Source organism: Cavia porcellus, unplaced genomic scaffold, assembly GCF_034190915.1.
Source record: "Cavia porcellus strain 051 isolate PalLab524CR breed Dunkin Hartley unplaced genomic scaffold, mCavPor4.1 scaffold_28, whole genome shotgun sequence".
Taxonomy (NCBI): Eukaryota; Metazoa; Chordata; class Mammalia; order Rodentia; family Caviidae; genus Cavia; species Cavia porcellus.
In genome coordinates, this window is record NW_026947511.1 from 32,324,162 (window position 1) to 32,338,945 (window position 14,784).

A 14,784-nucleotide genomic window follows, 5' to 3' on the forward strand; every position below is an offset into this window, starting at 1 on the left:
TGTACCAGGACAACTGGATGCCATGTGTGAAAATCCACTTCAACCTTTGTCTTTATACCTTTTACAAAAATTCACTTGAAATGAATCATACAGGGTGGTCAAAATATACCATGAATTTTTGTTTTTGTTTTTGTTTTGAGACAAAGTCTCAATATGTAGCGTAGGCTGGCCTTGAACTCACTATGAGACCTAAATTAGCCTTGAACTCAGTGGCCTCCTGCCTCAGCCTCCCAAGCGCTGAGATTATAGGCATGAGCCACGGCCCAGCTGGATCTTTGTCAAATGGGATTTTTGCCTGTATTAAGATGATCTCCTGTAATCTCAGCACTCGGAAGGCTGAGGCAGGAGGATCACTGCCACTTTGAGACCAACCTGGGCTACATAAGCAAGTTTAGCGCTAGTTTGGACCACATAGAGAGACTCTGTCTCAAAAAAAAAAAAAAGAAAAACAAAAAGAAAAGGAAACCATAATTTTTCTTATTTACCTGATAAATGTTAATGTGAAATGTATTGTTGGCTATGATTTGCTAAAGCTGTCATCTTTGTAACTGTGTTCATAAGGAATATTGGTTTGTAGTTTTCTGGTTTGGTTATCAGACTAATGCTAGCCTCAGAAAATGAGATGCGCCAGGCAAGGTGGCACAAACCTATGATGCCAGCACTCGGGAGGCTGAGGCAGGAGAATCGCAGTGAGTCAGAGACCAGCCTGGGCTGCATAATGGGTTCAAGGTCAGGCAGAACTGCATAGTGAGACCGTGTCTCAAAAACAAACCAGAATGAGACGGATTCCCTTCCTTCAGAGGAGTGTGTATAGGATTGGTATTAAAAAAAGTAGAATACACCAGTGATACCAGGGGATGTGCAATTCTGTGTACCGGAAACTTTAAACTACAGAATGAGCACATCACTACGGTAGCTGCGGGCTTTGCGGCTTATCCGAAAGAGCAGGGTGTGTGTCTCTGCCTCTGTTGCCCCAAGCTGACCCCCTTCCCCACGCTGTGACCGAGCCCTGGCCCTGGAGAGATCGATACTTTCACCTGGGCCTGCTCAGCTCGGCTCCAGCGCTCGGGAAGGCCCTGGCCTGGTGACACCATCTGCTTTAACTCCACTGCTCCCTCCTCCTGTGCGGCTCCTACGCAATATTCCAAGCAGCTTGGCTTCATATATTTTGTGTTCACTTCAGTTTTTTCTGAAGGAAGAGTATCGCTTCTCGGCTAAGATCCGGTGAAGGAAGAGGAAATCTGGTTCCTTTTATTCCCTCCTGGTCAAAAGCCTTCCGTTTTACCCCATCATTGAAATGCCAAGCTGTGGGGCTGGGGATTTAGCTCAGCGGCATAAGCTCCTGCCTTGCAAGCAGGCAGTCGTGAGTTCGATCCCCGGTACCGATAAAAAGGAAAAAGACAAAAAAAAAAAAAAAAAAAAAAAAAAGAAAGAAAAGAAATGCCAAGCTGGTCCTTGGCGCTTGACCTTAGAAATCATCTCCCCGCACCTTCTGGGAGGGAAGGAAGGTGTAAGGTCCTTTGCAAGTTCGCATCTCCCGGGTGGCAGGGTTTTGCCCACACAGCAGTATCCTGGGAATGACAGCAATGCAGAAAGAGCCCTGGAAACACGGGGCAGCAGCAAGAACCTGGCAGCGGTAAAGACGCTAAGTGATATTCTGTGGCCAGCATTTCTGCCTCAAAACCCGGGGCCTTTAGCGGGCTGTGGTGATGCATGCCTGTAATCTCAGCACTCAGGAGGCTGAGGCAGGGGCTCACTGTGAGTTCGAGGCCAGCCTGGGCTGCAAAGTGAGGCCCTGCTTCAAAAAGAAAAAACTTTGTTTTTTCTTCCTTGTTGTCGTTGACCTCGTTGTGGAGACAGGCACTCATCACATAGCTCAGGCAGACCTTGAAGTCACTGAATAGCCCAGGATGCTCCAACATGCAAGCCTCCTGCCTCAGCCTCCCCAGGGCAAGGCTTACAGGCACGCATCACCATGGCCCACACACTTTAATGTCAGAGTGAAAGCGAGGCTTAGAAGGACCTGAGAGCCTCACACTGCACGGCAAGCGCTCAGGCCAGTTGGGCTCCTGAGGACAGATGGCAGGGGAAGGCTGGAGCCGCCGCGGGCGCCTCGCTGCGGTGCTGGCCCTGCGGTGCGGCCTGACCCCTGCCGTTCCGCGCTCTCACATCCCGCCCCCGTCTCTCTGCCTGTGTTCCAGGGTTCCTGTCGCAGTTGGTCTCCAACAAGCCCCTGACCGAGTGCATCCGCGCCGGCCACTACGCGGCCAACGTGATCATCCGGCGGAGCGGCTGCACCTTCCCCGAGAAGCCGGACTTCCGCTGAGCCTGAGCCAGGAGCCGGCCCGGGACAGCACCCCGTCCCCGTGCAGAGCACCCCAGTGCTCCCACGATCTGCAGTCTCTCGGCAACCGTAGTTTCTCACTGCCTCTTCAATGCCATTTAAACCGAAACGTAGAAATTTTATTTCATTTTCAATTACTCTGTAAATTCATGTGTATTTAGTAAATTGAACTGTTTTTTTACATTTCTGCTTTGAATGCAGATGCAATTTAATATAATGATTTTTTAAAGAAATTAATCCTAACACATCTATCTTTAGCTTTTTATATATAACTTTAGAAATGCGTGCATACACACATAGATAAAGGAACAACATATAATCATGATAGTCAAAATAAGATACAAAATACACATCTAACCCGGTGATTCCAAATAATCTCTTCAGTGTGCACTCAATCATATAATAAACTTTGGATAATTGAGTAATTTCCCAACTGTTAAATTGTATTACAATATTCAAATCATAAACTTCAACTTACTTACGATACTCTTTAATTTGATACAAATAAAAACTTGTCATACAGGAATTTTGTCTGTCTTTCCTTGTGCTCAATAAAACTAAGGAAGTAGAAGTAGTATTTAGGACTGGCCCTAAAGTGATGTCTAATTTACTTATGTAATTAGACGAGACCACATTGAAAAATAACATCACTGGAGATCAGTAAGTCACTCTTTCGTTTTTTGGGGGTTTTTTTGCGGAACTGGGGATTGAACTCAACCTCGTGCTTGCCAGGCAGACACTTATGCCACTGAACTAAATCCCCAGCCCTGGGGCTTTTATTTTTTTGTTTTCTTTTGATTTTGTTTTCACTTTTAAGGTAGGGATCTCACTATATTATGCAGACTGGTCTCAAATTCCTAGGCCCAAGGGATCTTCCTGCTTCAGGCTTCTGCCTGCTAGGTCTAGATTTGCCATTCTTTAGAGAAAGACAAAATGTTACAGACAAATAGCAACACGGTCCACACTACAAGGTAGTCCCAGCTACTCAGAAGGCTGAGGCAGGAGGAGTTCAAGGCCAGCCTGGGCAATGTAGCAAGCTCCTATCTAAAAATAACAACCAACAACAACAAAGTCACAATAAGCTCTGTGGTTGTTTAAGTTGTCTCATTCCTATTACCCAAATTCTAAGACATTCCGGAAATAAAGCATGGCCTATACATGAGACAGGAAATCAACAAAAAAATTCTCTGGGGAAGCCAAGACTTTGGACTTAACTGGACAAAGACTTTAAATTGCTCATAATAATTATGTTCAAACAGCCAAGGAAAAAATGTCCAAAGAACTGAAGGAAAGTATGATGTCTCACCAAAAAGAATAACAGTACCCAGCAGGCTGATGGGGATGACCTGAAGCCTGGAGTGGAGGTTTTATAGACCAGGCAGCCCAAGTCAGTACGCTGGCACATGAAAAACCAGATTGGCAGGTTTTGGGGGAGGTCCAAAGTGGACACTGAAGATGACACTTGCTTTCGTCATGGAAGAGAGCTGGGGGGGGGGGGCAGGATGATGACACTGATGTCATCTCTGATTCTGGCCTTGCAGCCAGAGCTCCCGTGACAGTGAAATGGAGCAAAAATCAGTAGATACAGACACACGGAATGCAGACTCCTTGATTCAGATGAGAAAGAAAACAGTGTGAGTACACATTTGACTTGTCAAAATGTTGCCAAATGCTGGCAAACAAAGACACATCCAGTGTTAAAACTAGGTCTGAAAATACAGTGAAGGTCTCAGGACAGAATGCCAGCAGTGCCATTCAGTGTTGCAAATTGTAACCAGGAAGCCTACAAGAGCTGGGAAATACATAATGAGAGAAATGCAAGGGAAGAGTCCATGTGCACCAATAGCCATGTGCAAAACTGTTGATTACCACACCTGGCCAGATGAACTGAAAGCATTCACAGGCCTGCTGTACTTAGCACAGGTTTTTCATGGTGCTTGCAGGAATGTAAAAGACTTACAGAAAAGCAATGGGTCAAAATATGGCATAAAAATTTATGCCCTTGTAGATGCGAAGACCTCTGCTTTCAATTTAGACATTTATCCTCAAACTCAGCCATCAGGTTCCTACTTGGACAGTAATAAACAATGACGTTGGGAACAGACTTGTGGCTCCCGTCTTCCAAACTGGTTGGTTTGTTCATTTGTTTGTCTGTCTGTTTTGGTTTTTTCAGAGTCTTGCTATCCTGGCTCACGCTGGCTTCAAACTGACATCAGTCCTCCTGCCTCAGCCTCCCAAGTACTGGCATTACAGGCATCTGCCACCTTGCCCAGCAACTTCCAAAGTAATTGGAATGTGACATTTGACAGTTGGTTTGCTGGCTTCCAAATGATGTTACATTTGCTAACAGAGCACAAGATGATCAGTGCAGGAACTGTACACAGGAGCAAAGCGGAAACTGAAATGCTGCCATTTCAAAATAGCTTTGTATACTGCAATCTTTGGATTTCAAAGAAGATACAACATTGGCCTCATATATGGCAAAGACTAGCAGACTAGTACTGCTGAGGTGGACATTTCACCACAAGGGGAAAATATTGATAGGGAAACCCTGGAAACCTCAACCAAACAGAAGCCTGATATGGAAACTTTCAACCACGACACAGAACAGGGAGCAGATGCAGTTGATCAGTTAAGCAGCAGCTATAATATCACTCTCTTGAAGCACAGCACCAGCCAATGGTTGTGTTTTACTCAATCCTAAAAGTGTGTAGCATAAACAGTTTGATAGTTTACAACCAGGCACGGTGGCACACGCCTGTAATCCCAGCACTTGAGAGGCTGAGGCAGGAGGATCACCATGATTTTGAGGCCAGCCTGGGCAAATGGTGAGTTCAAGGCCTGCCTGAACTACGTGGTAAGACCTTGTCTCCAAAAACTAAAAATGAATAAATAAAATAACAAGTTTGCAAAATACTATGGAAAAATGTCTTAGAGGATTGGGACTGGAACTCATAAGAAATCATTTATAGCAGAAGAAAAAAAGTGACACAAAAAAATTGTGGAGCTCACTGGTGAGCTGGACAGGCAGGCACAGCGTCACAAAGTCCTACTAGGAAAGTGGAAAACAGGAAAGTATCACGAGGGCCTGCAAGAAAGGACAGGAAACAACACATGCGTGCTATCAGTGTAAGGGATCCTCGTGCACCGACCGAGGCCGTGGGAAGCCTGCCGTGGGGTCAGCGCTGAGGCCGAGTATGGGCTCGGCTTCTGTGTGCGTACCCCGAAGTGCACGTTTTAGTTTCAGATTTGTAAGCAATCAAACAGCTGATGTGAAAATGTTGACGTCTGCTCTAAACACACAAAATGTCTTAAAATGTTAGGACTTCAGGCCAGAGATTTAGCTCAGTGGCACAAGCACCACTACCAAAAAAATAGAGACTAAAAAAGTTTAACAATGTTTAATACTTCACTGATATTTTATGCTCCTGTTAACTACACCCTGTGTAATACAATAACCTCAGACAAAACAGCAAGCCCACAGGGCTGTCCAGCGCGTCCCACAGAAAGGCCAGAAGAACAAAGGCATGCGCTGGCCGTGTCCGTGCGACAGGCCGAGGCCACGGGTGCGGCTGCTCAGCTGGGATAATCGAAGCAAAGGTTATTTTTTTGTTTAAAAAAAAAATACCGATAAGGATGTACAAAGTCGATAAAGGAAGAAATAGTGATTTTGGAGTTCAAAACTATAACTCAAATGGCAAATTCACCAGGGGACTTCACGGAAAACCTGCAGGAGAACCCGCAGCCTTACAGATGCTCTGGGTTTTCCAGGTGAGGAGGGGAAACTGAGCAAATGGAGCGCAGCCCAGGGCACCTGCACGGGTACCCCGACAGTGCCCACCACACGACCAGGGCGCCCGGAGAGAAGCCGTGGGCAGCCAGGGATGCACAAAAAGAATGGCTGAAAATCCCTGCCCTGGGTGGCAAACACTAATGTCCACGTCCAGTAACCCATTCCCAGTGGGATATGCTCAGAGTCACACAGAACCGCCTCATCTCAGCGGGTCAGGACAAAGAATCCCGGCACTGGAAAAGAGAAGCCACTCATCCTGCATCAGGCTTGGTGGCTGTTCCTCAGCCTGCGGGGAAGCCCCGGGCTCGGGGACCTTCTCAGCCTCTGCAAGGCCCTGGGTCTCATCCCAGCACCATGAAGAAAACAAAGTATGGAATCAAAATGATAGTAGATCAGGAGAATTTGAAAACAAGTCAGATAGCCAGGCAAAGTGAACATGCCTACAGTCCCAATTGGTCAGGAGGCTGAAGCAGGAGGATTCCAAATTCATGACAAGCCTGGGCATCTTAGCGAGACCTGTCTCCCAAATAAATCAATAGCTCTAATCTAACCCCATGCTCAGGGGTGAAAATCTGGTCTTTCCCAAGATCAGGAATCTGATAAAGTTATCTGCCCTCCTCATTTCTCTTCACCACTGTGCTGGGGTCAGGCTACTGCAGCCAGAGAAGAAGGAAAAAATGCTACCAGACCGAAAGAGTGAAACTGTTCCAGCCCCAGATGAGATCATCTATGTGGAAATCCAGTGGAGCCTGGAGAAAAGCACCTGGAGCGAATGAAGCAAGTTTAGCAAGGTCGGAGGGTGCAGTTAAGGATCCAAAAACTAATCGAATTTCTTTTTTGCTAACAGTGACATCAGAAATTAAAATGAATGAAAATGCCAACTATGAGCCAGGCGTGGTGGCTCACGCCTATAATCCCAGCACTTGGGAGGCTGAGGCAGGAGGATTGTTTTGAGTTCAAGACCAGCCTGGGCTACAAAGTGAGCTCAAGGCCAGCCTGAACTGCATAGCGAGACCCCATCTCAAAAATAAATAAATAAAAGAAAATGCCAATTATAGTATGATCAAAAAGTGGGAGTGGTGGCACACATCTATAATCTCAGGCCTCTGGGAGGCTGAAACAGGAGGATCACAAATTCAAACCTAGTCTGGATGATTTAATGATTAAGATGTTCTCTCACAATGAAAAAAAAAAGTTAAAACGCCTGGGGATAGATCTCAGTGCAAGGGCCCTAAATTCAATCCCCACAATCACAAAAAAGGTCATGAAATATTTATTTACAAATCTGATAAAAGATGTGCATGCACTGCACTGGAGATTATGAACATTGCTGAGAGAAACTAAAGGAGACCTAAATAAATCTGTCTGCCTTCTTCCTAGATCCAAAGACTTATCATTAAGATATCAGTTATTTGGGCCTGGGTATTTAGCTCAGTGGCTTAAGCACCTGCCTGGCAAGCCTGGGGCCTCGAGTTCAATCCCCAGCACCAATAACAACAACAAAAAGATATCAGTCATCCACAAAATGATATATACAGCACTCACTCAAAATTCCTTTGGACTGGGCCAGGGATTTAGCTCAGCAGCATAAGATCCTGCCTGGCAAGCACAAGGTCGTCAGTTCGATCCCCGGTACCAAAAAAAAAATTCCATTGGACTTCTTTATGGGACCTGACAAGCTGATTCTAACACTTATATGAAAATACTGACCTAAGATGGGTGTCATGGTGCACACCTGTGATCCCAGCACTTGGGAGGCTGAGGCAGGAGGGTCATTGCAAATTTGAGACCAACCTAGGCTGCAGAATGAATTCAAGGCAAGCTGTAAATGTATAGCAAGACCCTGTCTCAAAAAGGAAAAAAAAGAGAGAGAGAAAAGAAAAAAGAAAGAAAAGAAAATACTGGGCCGAGAACAGCCTTGCAAAACAGCAAAATCAGTAGCTACAGCAGCACAGGTCTGCAATCCAGCACTCGGGAGGCTGAGGCAGGCGGGTTGCAAGAACAGGGCCAAGCTGGCTACATAGTGAAACTTTGTCTCAAAAACTTAAAAAATAAAGAAAAGAAGAATGAGAAGAAAATCAAAGACAAACAATTTCTATGACCTGCTTATTATAAAACCCCAGTAACCGAAACAGTATGACACTGGCGTTAAAACAAGTGACAGAACAGAAAGTTCAAAAATAGACGCACATCTGCACCGACAGCGTGGTCGCTCCTGCCGCCCCGCGGGGGGAAGCTCGCGCGTGGCAGGTGCATCCTCAGCGCCCGGCCGTGCTGCGTCTGGTCATCACTGAGGGACATCAGGGGACTTGCTCCTCCTCTGGGAAAGTGCACACACTGCCACAGTGATCACTGACACAGCGTCCGATTCTGGTCTTCTCGCTCCTTTGGGTTTTGTTCTGTTTGTTTTTGGCATGGAGATCTTCTTTCTGTATGTTTTTATTTTATTGGCATATTTTAGAGATACGTAATGATCACATTTATCAGAGAGAATCTGTACCCGTACGTGATGCATCTCGCTATTTTTTCTCACTTCCCTTCAACCCCTCTTGCCCTCCTTATTTACAGAAGCTTCATTTCCAGTTTTCCTTTATCCTAGTTTTTGTCTCTTCTTTCCCTCCCTCCCTTGTTCCTCTTCTCATTTGAACATTTTCTTCCCATTTCCCAATGTCAATTATACGTTTTGATCTTTATTTATGTTTTCAATTTCTGACACCAGAGAAACAATGCAGTACCGAAATATGTATGTCCGCTTTATTTCACTTAAGAATTTGGAGCATTCATTTAGCTAGAAATGTCTCAGGCTTAGCCTTCTTTATGGCTAGTAGTCCTCCCCTGAAGGAAAAAATTCCACTTCTTTATCCATTCATTGGTTGATGGGCATTTGGGCTGATTCCAAGATTTAGCTATTACAAACTGTGCCCCCTTAAACATGAGTGTGCATATATTGCTATGGTATGATGCTTTTAGTTCTTTTGGGAAGATACCAAGAAGAGGAAGAGCTACTAGTTTTGGGGGCTGGGGATTTAGCTCGGTGGCATAAGCACCTGCCTGGCAAGTGCAAGGTCTTGGGTTCGATCCTTGATACTGTAAAATGAATAAATAAATAAAAGAAACCTCTCGTTTTAGTTTGTTGAGGACCCTCCACACTGATTTCCACACCGAATGCACCAGTCTACACTCCCTCCAACAGTGAGCAGGGCTCCCTTTTCCCCACAGCCCTGCCAGCATTTGTTATCAGTTGATTTCTTGATAACAGCCATTCTTTTGGGAATCTCAGTGATGTTTTAACTTGCTTCTCTCAAAAAGCCAGCGATGTTGAACTCCTTTTTGGGGGAGGGGGCCGGGAACGGAGCTCAGAGCCTTGAAGCAGGCTGCACCGCTGAGCCACATCCCCAGCCTTTTCCTGTATTTATCACCGTTTCTGCTTCTTCATCTGAGAATTGTTTATTCATTTCAGATGCCCGATTTAGGGCTGGGTCTTTAAATGCGGGGGTCTGATTTTTTTTGGTTCTTTATATATTCTGGATATAAGTCCTTTGAGGAACAGCTGGCTAACATTTTTTCTACACTGTGAGTTATCTTTTCCCACAGTGATTTCTCTGCTGTGTCAAAGCATTTTAATAAGATGAGATTCCAGCTGTTGATTCTTTGTGGTAGCTTCTGTCTGATCGAGGTTTCGTTCATAAAGTCTTTGCATATACCGGTGTTTTCGAGAGTTTTAGCTATTCTATCTTCCAGCAGATTTAGTGTTTCTGTTTTTAGATACTTGATCCATTTCAATTTTAGTTTAGTGCATGGTGAAATATGAAGGTCTAGTTTGATTCATCACCATTTATTAGCACCATTTATTAAAGATGCTGTTTTTCTTCCAGTGAACAAATTTGGCCCCTTTGTTAAAGATAAGGTAGCTGAGTGTGTTTGAAGTTGTTTCTGCATCTTCTAATCTGTTCCACTGATTCTTGGGTCTGGTTTTTTTTTTCCACCACCATACTGTGTTTATAACAGTAGCTTTGTAGTATAATTTCAAGTCAGGGATTGTGATGCCCTCTGCCTTACCCTTGTTCCTGGGATGGTTTTTGCTATACTAGGTCTCTTCTGGTTCCAAATGAATTTTAGGATTGTGTTTTCTAATTATGTGAGATACACTATTGGTATTTTGATTGAGATTATATTAAATCTGTGTACAATGTTAGAAGTATGGCCATGTTCATTATATTGGTTCTTCCTGAAAATGGGCATCGGAAATAAACAGACATTTCTCAGAAGAAGTATAAATGGGCAATAAAGACATAAAAAATGTTCAACATCTCTGGCCATTAGAAAAAAACAATGTAGAGCAGCTTGCCTCCCTGGTAAGCAGCGGCGGTGTGGAAGACTGCAGCCCTTTCAGGGGGAAAACCACCAGTGTCTCCTGAGATCCACACCATGTTGGAACTTATGAAGCTGGGAAACCAAGCAACCAGCCTGCCTCCTGGCTAAGCAATTGTGAACCTACTGATGCACGGCCCAGAGTCAAACATCCCACATCCTTATCCCCCTTCCTCTGTCCCCCCGTTAGCAAATGGGAACTAGAAATCTGAGCATCTCCTGGGAGGTTGACCATCGCAAATAAGAGGGACTTCCTTCTACCATCTCATTGAAGGCAAATATTTTGCTCTTTTCTGATTAATGGTTCTGTTCTATTCAGTATTCTGTTTTGGTAAGTTCTATAATGTTCTGTATTTTGATATACGTGATTGAAAGAATAACTATTATAAAGATAATGAAATATACTGTGATACCTATTACTGTTAAAAAAAAAAAACAATTTAAAGCAACACTGAAATTCCATCTTACTCCTGAAAGAAGGCTATCATCAAGAAGTCAAATAATAGGGGCTGGGGATTTAGCTCAGTGGCATAAACGCCTACCTTGCAACCAGGCAGTCGTGAGTTCGATCCCCGGTACCAATAAAAACAAAAAAGACAAAAAAAAAAAAAAGAAGTCAAATAATAGCAAATGCTGGATGTAGGAAAAAAGGGACCAATCTTCATCACTGGTGGCAACATAAACAAATACAACCAACTAAGGAAATCAGTATGGAAAGTCTGTAAAAACTAAAATGTGAAAGTCCATCTGACCTAGTTATTCCCCTCCTAGTTATCTCCTCAAAGAGTTAGGGTAACCCATACATATCAATGTTTACAACAGAACATCTCATAACAGCTAAATCTTTGAAGTCACCCACACATCCATCAACAAATGAAAGGATAAAGAAAATGTGGTATTTACAAATGATGGAGTACTATTCAGCCATAAAAAATGACAGACTAGTCATTTATTGGAAAAGGCATGCACCTTGAGCCCACAATGTTAAGTGAAATAAATCAGACACACAAGCTTAAATAGCGTGTAGATTCTCTTGCAAAGTACAAATAAAGAGCAAAATAAAAGCTAGATAATAGGAAACAAGGAGACATCTTTTACAAAGGAGACGAGCCAAGAGATGGATGGATGGAGGGAAGGAGGGAGATAAGGGAAAGGGAATGAAAAGAGAATTGAGATGCATTGTGTAGCTCGTAACCAGCTCCCTAATAAAAATAAAAATTGAAAAAAAGATGAACAGAGAAACAGAATGGGAAACAGCCACGTGCAGGACTGGCAAAACTGACTGAGTTATTGGTATTTTTTGTTTTGTTTTGTTCTGTTCTGGTTTTGGAATCAAACTCAGACCTCATACTTGGCAGGCAGATGCTCGCGCTGCAGACCTACATCCACGCTAGTGGAGGTTTGCAGCATCCAAGTCCTTAGAGAACTTACCCAGTCTCGTGAGAACAGACCCAATCCCAGGAGACAGCACGGCTCTACTCAGGGCGGAGCCTGGATTGGCTGACGTCCTCCTCGAGGCCCCGCCTCTTAAAGACCCCACAACCACTCGAGGGACCAGGCTTCCAGCAGGTGACCCTGTAGGAGACAAATGGCAGTGTGGCCGGCAGTTCCATGCTTAACTCCTCACAGACCACACCCCGTCTTCCCCACCGTGGCGGCACCATTTCATTTTCCCACCAGCAATGAACAAGGTCTCTAACCTTGCCCTGTCCTCACCCACACTTGTTATTTGGGGAGATGGCTCCTTTAGCTCAGACCTGCATCTCCCTGATGAGGAACGATGTTGAGCATCTTTTCACCAGCTATGTATGGGATTTATTTGGATGCAAGTGTTTTGTAGTGGAGTTATTTATGGTTTGTTCTGTTGTTGTTGTTTAATATTTTGTTGCTTCTGTTTGGGAAGTTGAACTCAGGACCTTGCGCTTGCCAGGCAGGTGCTATGCTGCTGAGCTATGTCCCCGGGCCTGTTGTTTTTTGAGGCAAGGTCTTGCCATGTAGTCCACGCTGGCCTTGGACTCACTATGTAGCACAGTTCGGCCTGGAACTCCTGGTGATCCTCCTGCCTCAGCCTTCCAAATTCTGGGATTACAAGTGTGTGCCACTATGCCTGGAAGTATTTTGTTCTTTTTTTAATGCATAGTTTGTTTTTGTTTTTTGTTTTTTTTTTTTGTACCAGGGATTGAACTCACAACCTCACGCTTACCAGGCTGGTGCTTACACTGCTGAGCTAAATCCCAGCCCTATATTTTATTCTTCAGCTGTCTTTTCAGGTGTTTTCCCCTGGTACTAGTTCACTGAACCCAGAGGTGCTGTGCCACGGTACTATGTCTCAAACCAAACCTTTTTTTAAATTTTTTTGGAGACAGGGTTGCACTGACTGCCCAGCTGGGCAGTTATCATCCTACCTCAGCCTCCCTCGGTTTTAGAATTATAGGCACAGACCACAACAGCCAGCTTGTTTCTAGTTCTGGTGTAGCCTAACTTATCTTTTTTGCTTTTGTCACCTGTGCTTTTGATGTTATATCGTACATATGTTCTAGACCATATATATATATATATATATATATATCATACAGACCAGGGTCTAAATATTTACTTTTGCATTTTCTTCTAATGGCTTTACAGTTTTGACTCTTCAGTTTTGATCTATGACTTATTTTTCTTTTTGCTTTCTTTTTAGGATTTTGTTTTGTTTTGTTTTTGAGACCAGGTCTTGCTATGCAGTTCAGGCTGGCCTTGAACTCTGAGCAATCCTCTGCCTCAGACTCCAGAGTCCTGGGACGACAGTATGTGCCACCACACCTGAATCAGACTTTTTAAAAGTGAGTGTCCTACAAAATAGAATTATATTCTTAGTTGTCCAAAACCCTGTCCTCATGGGGCCTAGGCCATGTCCTTGGTCCCTGTCCATGGGAAGGCACAGCCTGTGTCCTCACGGGACTCCTACTGCCCCAGCAGCCCCGACGCCAAGGCAGAGAACTTCGGACACAGCCGTGGGGGGCTGCTGGTGTGTAACTGCTGCTGCGGGACCAGCCCTGGGGCTGAAAGGGTGAACCGATATCCCATGTGAATGAAAGGGCTGCACACAGCGCGGCACCTGTGGTGCCATCGTGGCAAGGCCCTAAGCCAGGCCAGCTCCGGCTCCTCTTACCCGGGCAACTCTGCACTCCCTCTTGTGGACCCTGTGCATGTGGCAGTGCCTTTCTTCCAGGAGCCACTCACCGCCTCTGCCCCTCACTCTCAGGCCAAGCCAGAGGGGACTGACCACAGAAAGGACACGCCCAGGCCGGGAGGTACAGCACTTCCAGAAATCCCTGTCCGGAGCCTGGCATGGTGGCTCATGCCTGTAATCCCGGCACTCAGGAGGCTGAGGCAGGAGGATCATTGAAAAGTCAAGGGCTATAGCTCAGTAGCACAGTGCCTGCCTGGCAAGTGCGAGGTCATGAGTTTGATCCCTAGTAACAAGAAAGAAAGAGATCTGGGAGGGCCCTGCCCCTATGCGCTCCACCCTTTTCTGTGGGTTCCCTCCCTGACACATTTGTTAAAATCAAACCTGAATAAAACTACAAGTTTAATATGAAAAAAAGAAAGAAGAAAGGAAGGAAGGAAGGCTAAATTAGTTTGCGGCCCTAGTTTGGGCTACATAGACAGTACAAGACCAGCCTGACCCACCTAGTGAAAACTTGTCTCAAAACAGAAAGGAAAAAGTAAGAAAGGAAAAAAGGAGACAGACTCAGGGAAACTTAGGAGATTCAGAGGTTTTTTTGGGAAGCAGGGACCCCAGGCAGAAAGCCGCTGTGAAACCTTCCCCGAGACCACCACACACCAGGCCCAGGACATGCAGGACCCAGGCAAGAGCAAGGACCTCTCGTGCAGCGCTTGGCTTCCTCGAGAGGAGGCAGCTAAGAAAGGGAACTGGGGGACAGCTTGACCCCACCCCGGGCCACCCCAGGCCCAGCCAGAAAAGGAAGAAAGAGCTGTGCCAGGTACGGCTGTGCACATTGTAGTGCCCGAACCTGGGAGGCTGGAACAGGGGGGTCTCCACACAGCAGAGCACTGACTTGGTGAGACGCCTGGGTTCGGTTCCCAGGTCAGAAACAAAAGAACTGTGCCGACCTCGAGGTGTGCTGAAGGGTGGCTCCACTGTGGTCTCCTCAACACATAGTCTTGGTTTCTTGTTTTTTCTGGGTATCAAACCCAGAACCTTGCACACGCTAGGCAAGTGCTCTGCTACTGGGCTTTACTCAGCCCAAACACGGGGCTCTTTTGTTTGGTT

The 14,784-nt window shown here is 45.3% G+C and overlaps 1 protein-coding gene across 2 annotated transcripts in view; it reads left to right on the plus strand.

Annotated features, from left to right (window-relative positions):
* The window catches only part of Adk (adenosine kinase), a 500,383-nt gene extending 497,513 nt beyond the window's left edge, over nucleotides 1-2,870 (plus strand). For both annotated transcript variants that reach the window (XM_063238694.1, XM_063238695.1), the window contains exon 11: nucleotides 2,202-2,870. In XM_063238694.1, the coding sequence (XP_063094764.1) occupies nucleotides 2,202-2,326 (125 nt within the window). In that variant the 3' untranslated portion in view covers nucleotides 2,327-2,870. The remainder of the gene's footprint in view (nucleotides 1-2,201) is intronic.
* Nucleotides 2,871-14,784: the final 11,914 nt, after the last annotated feature.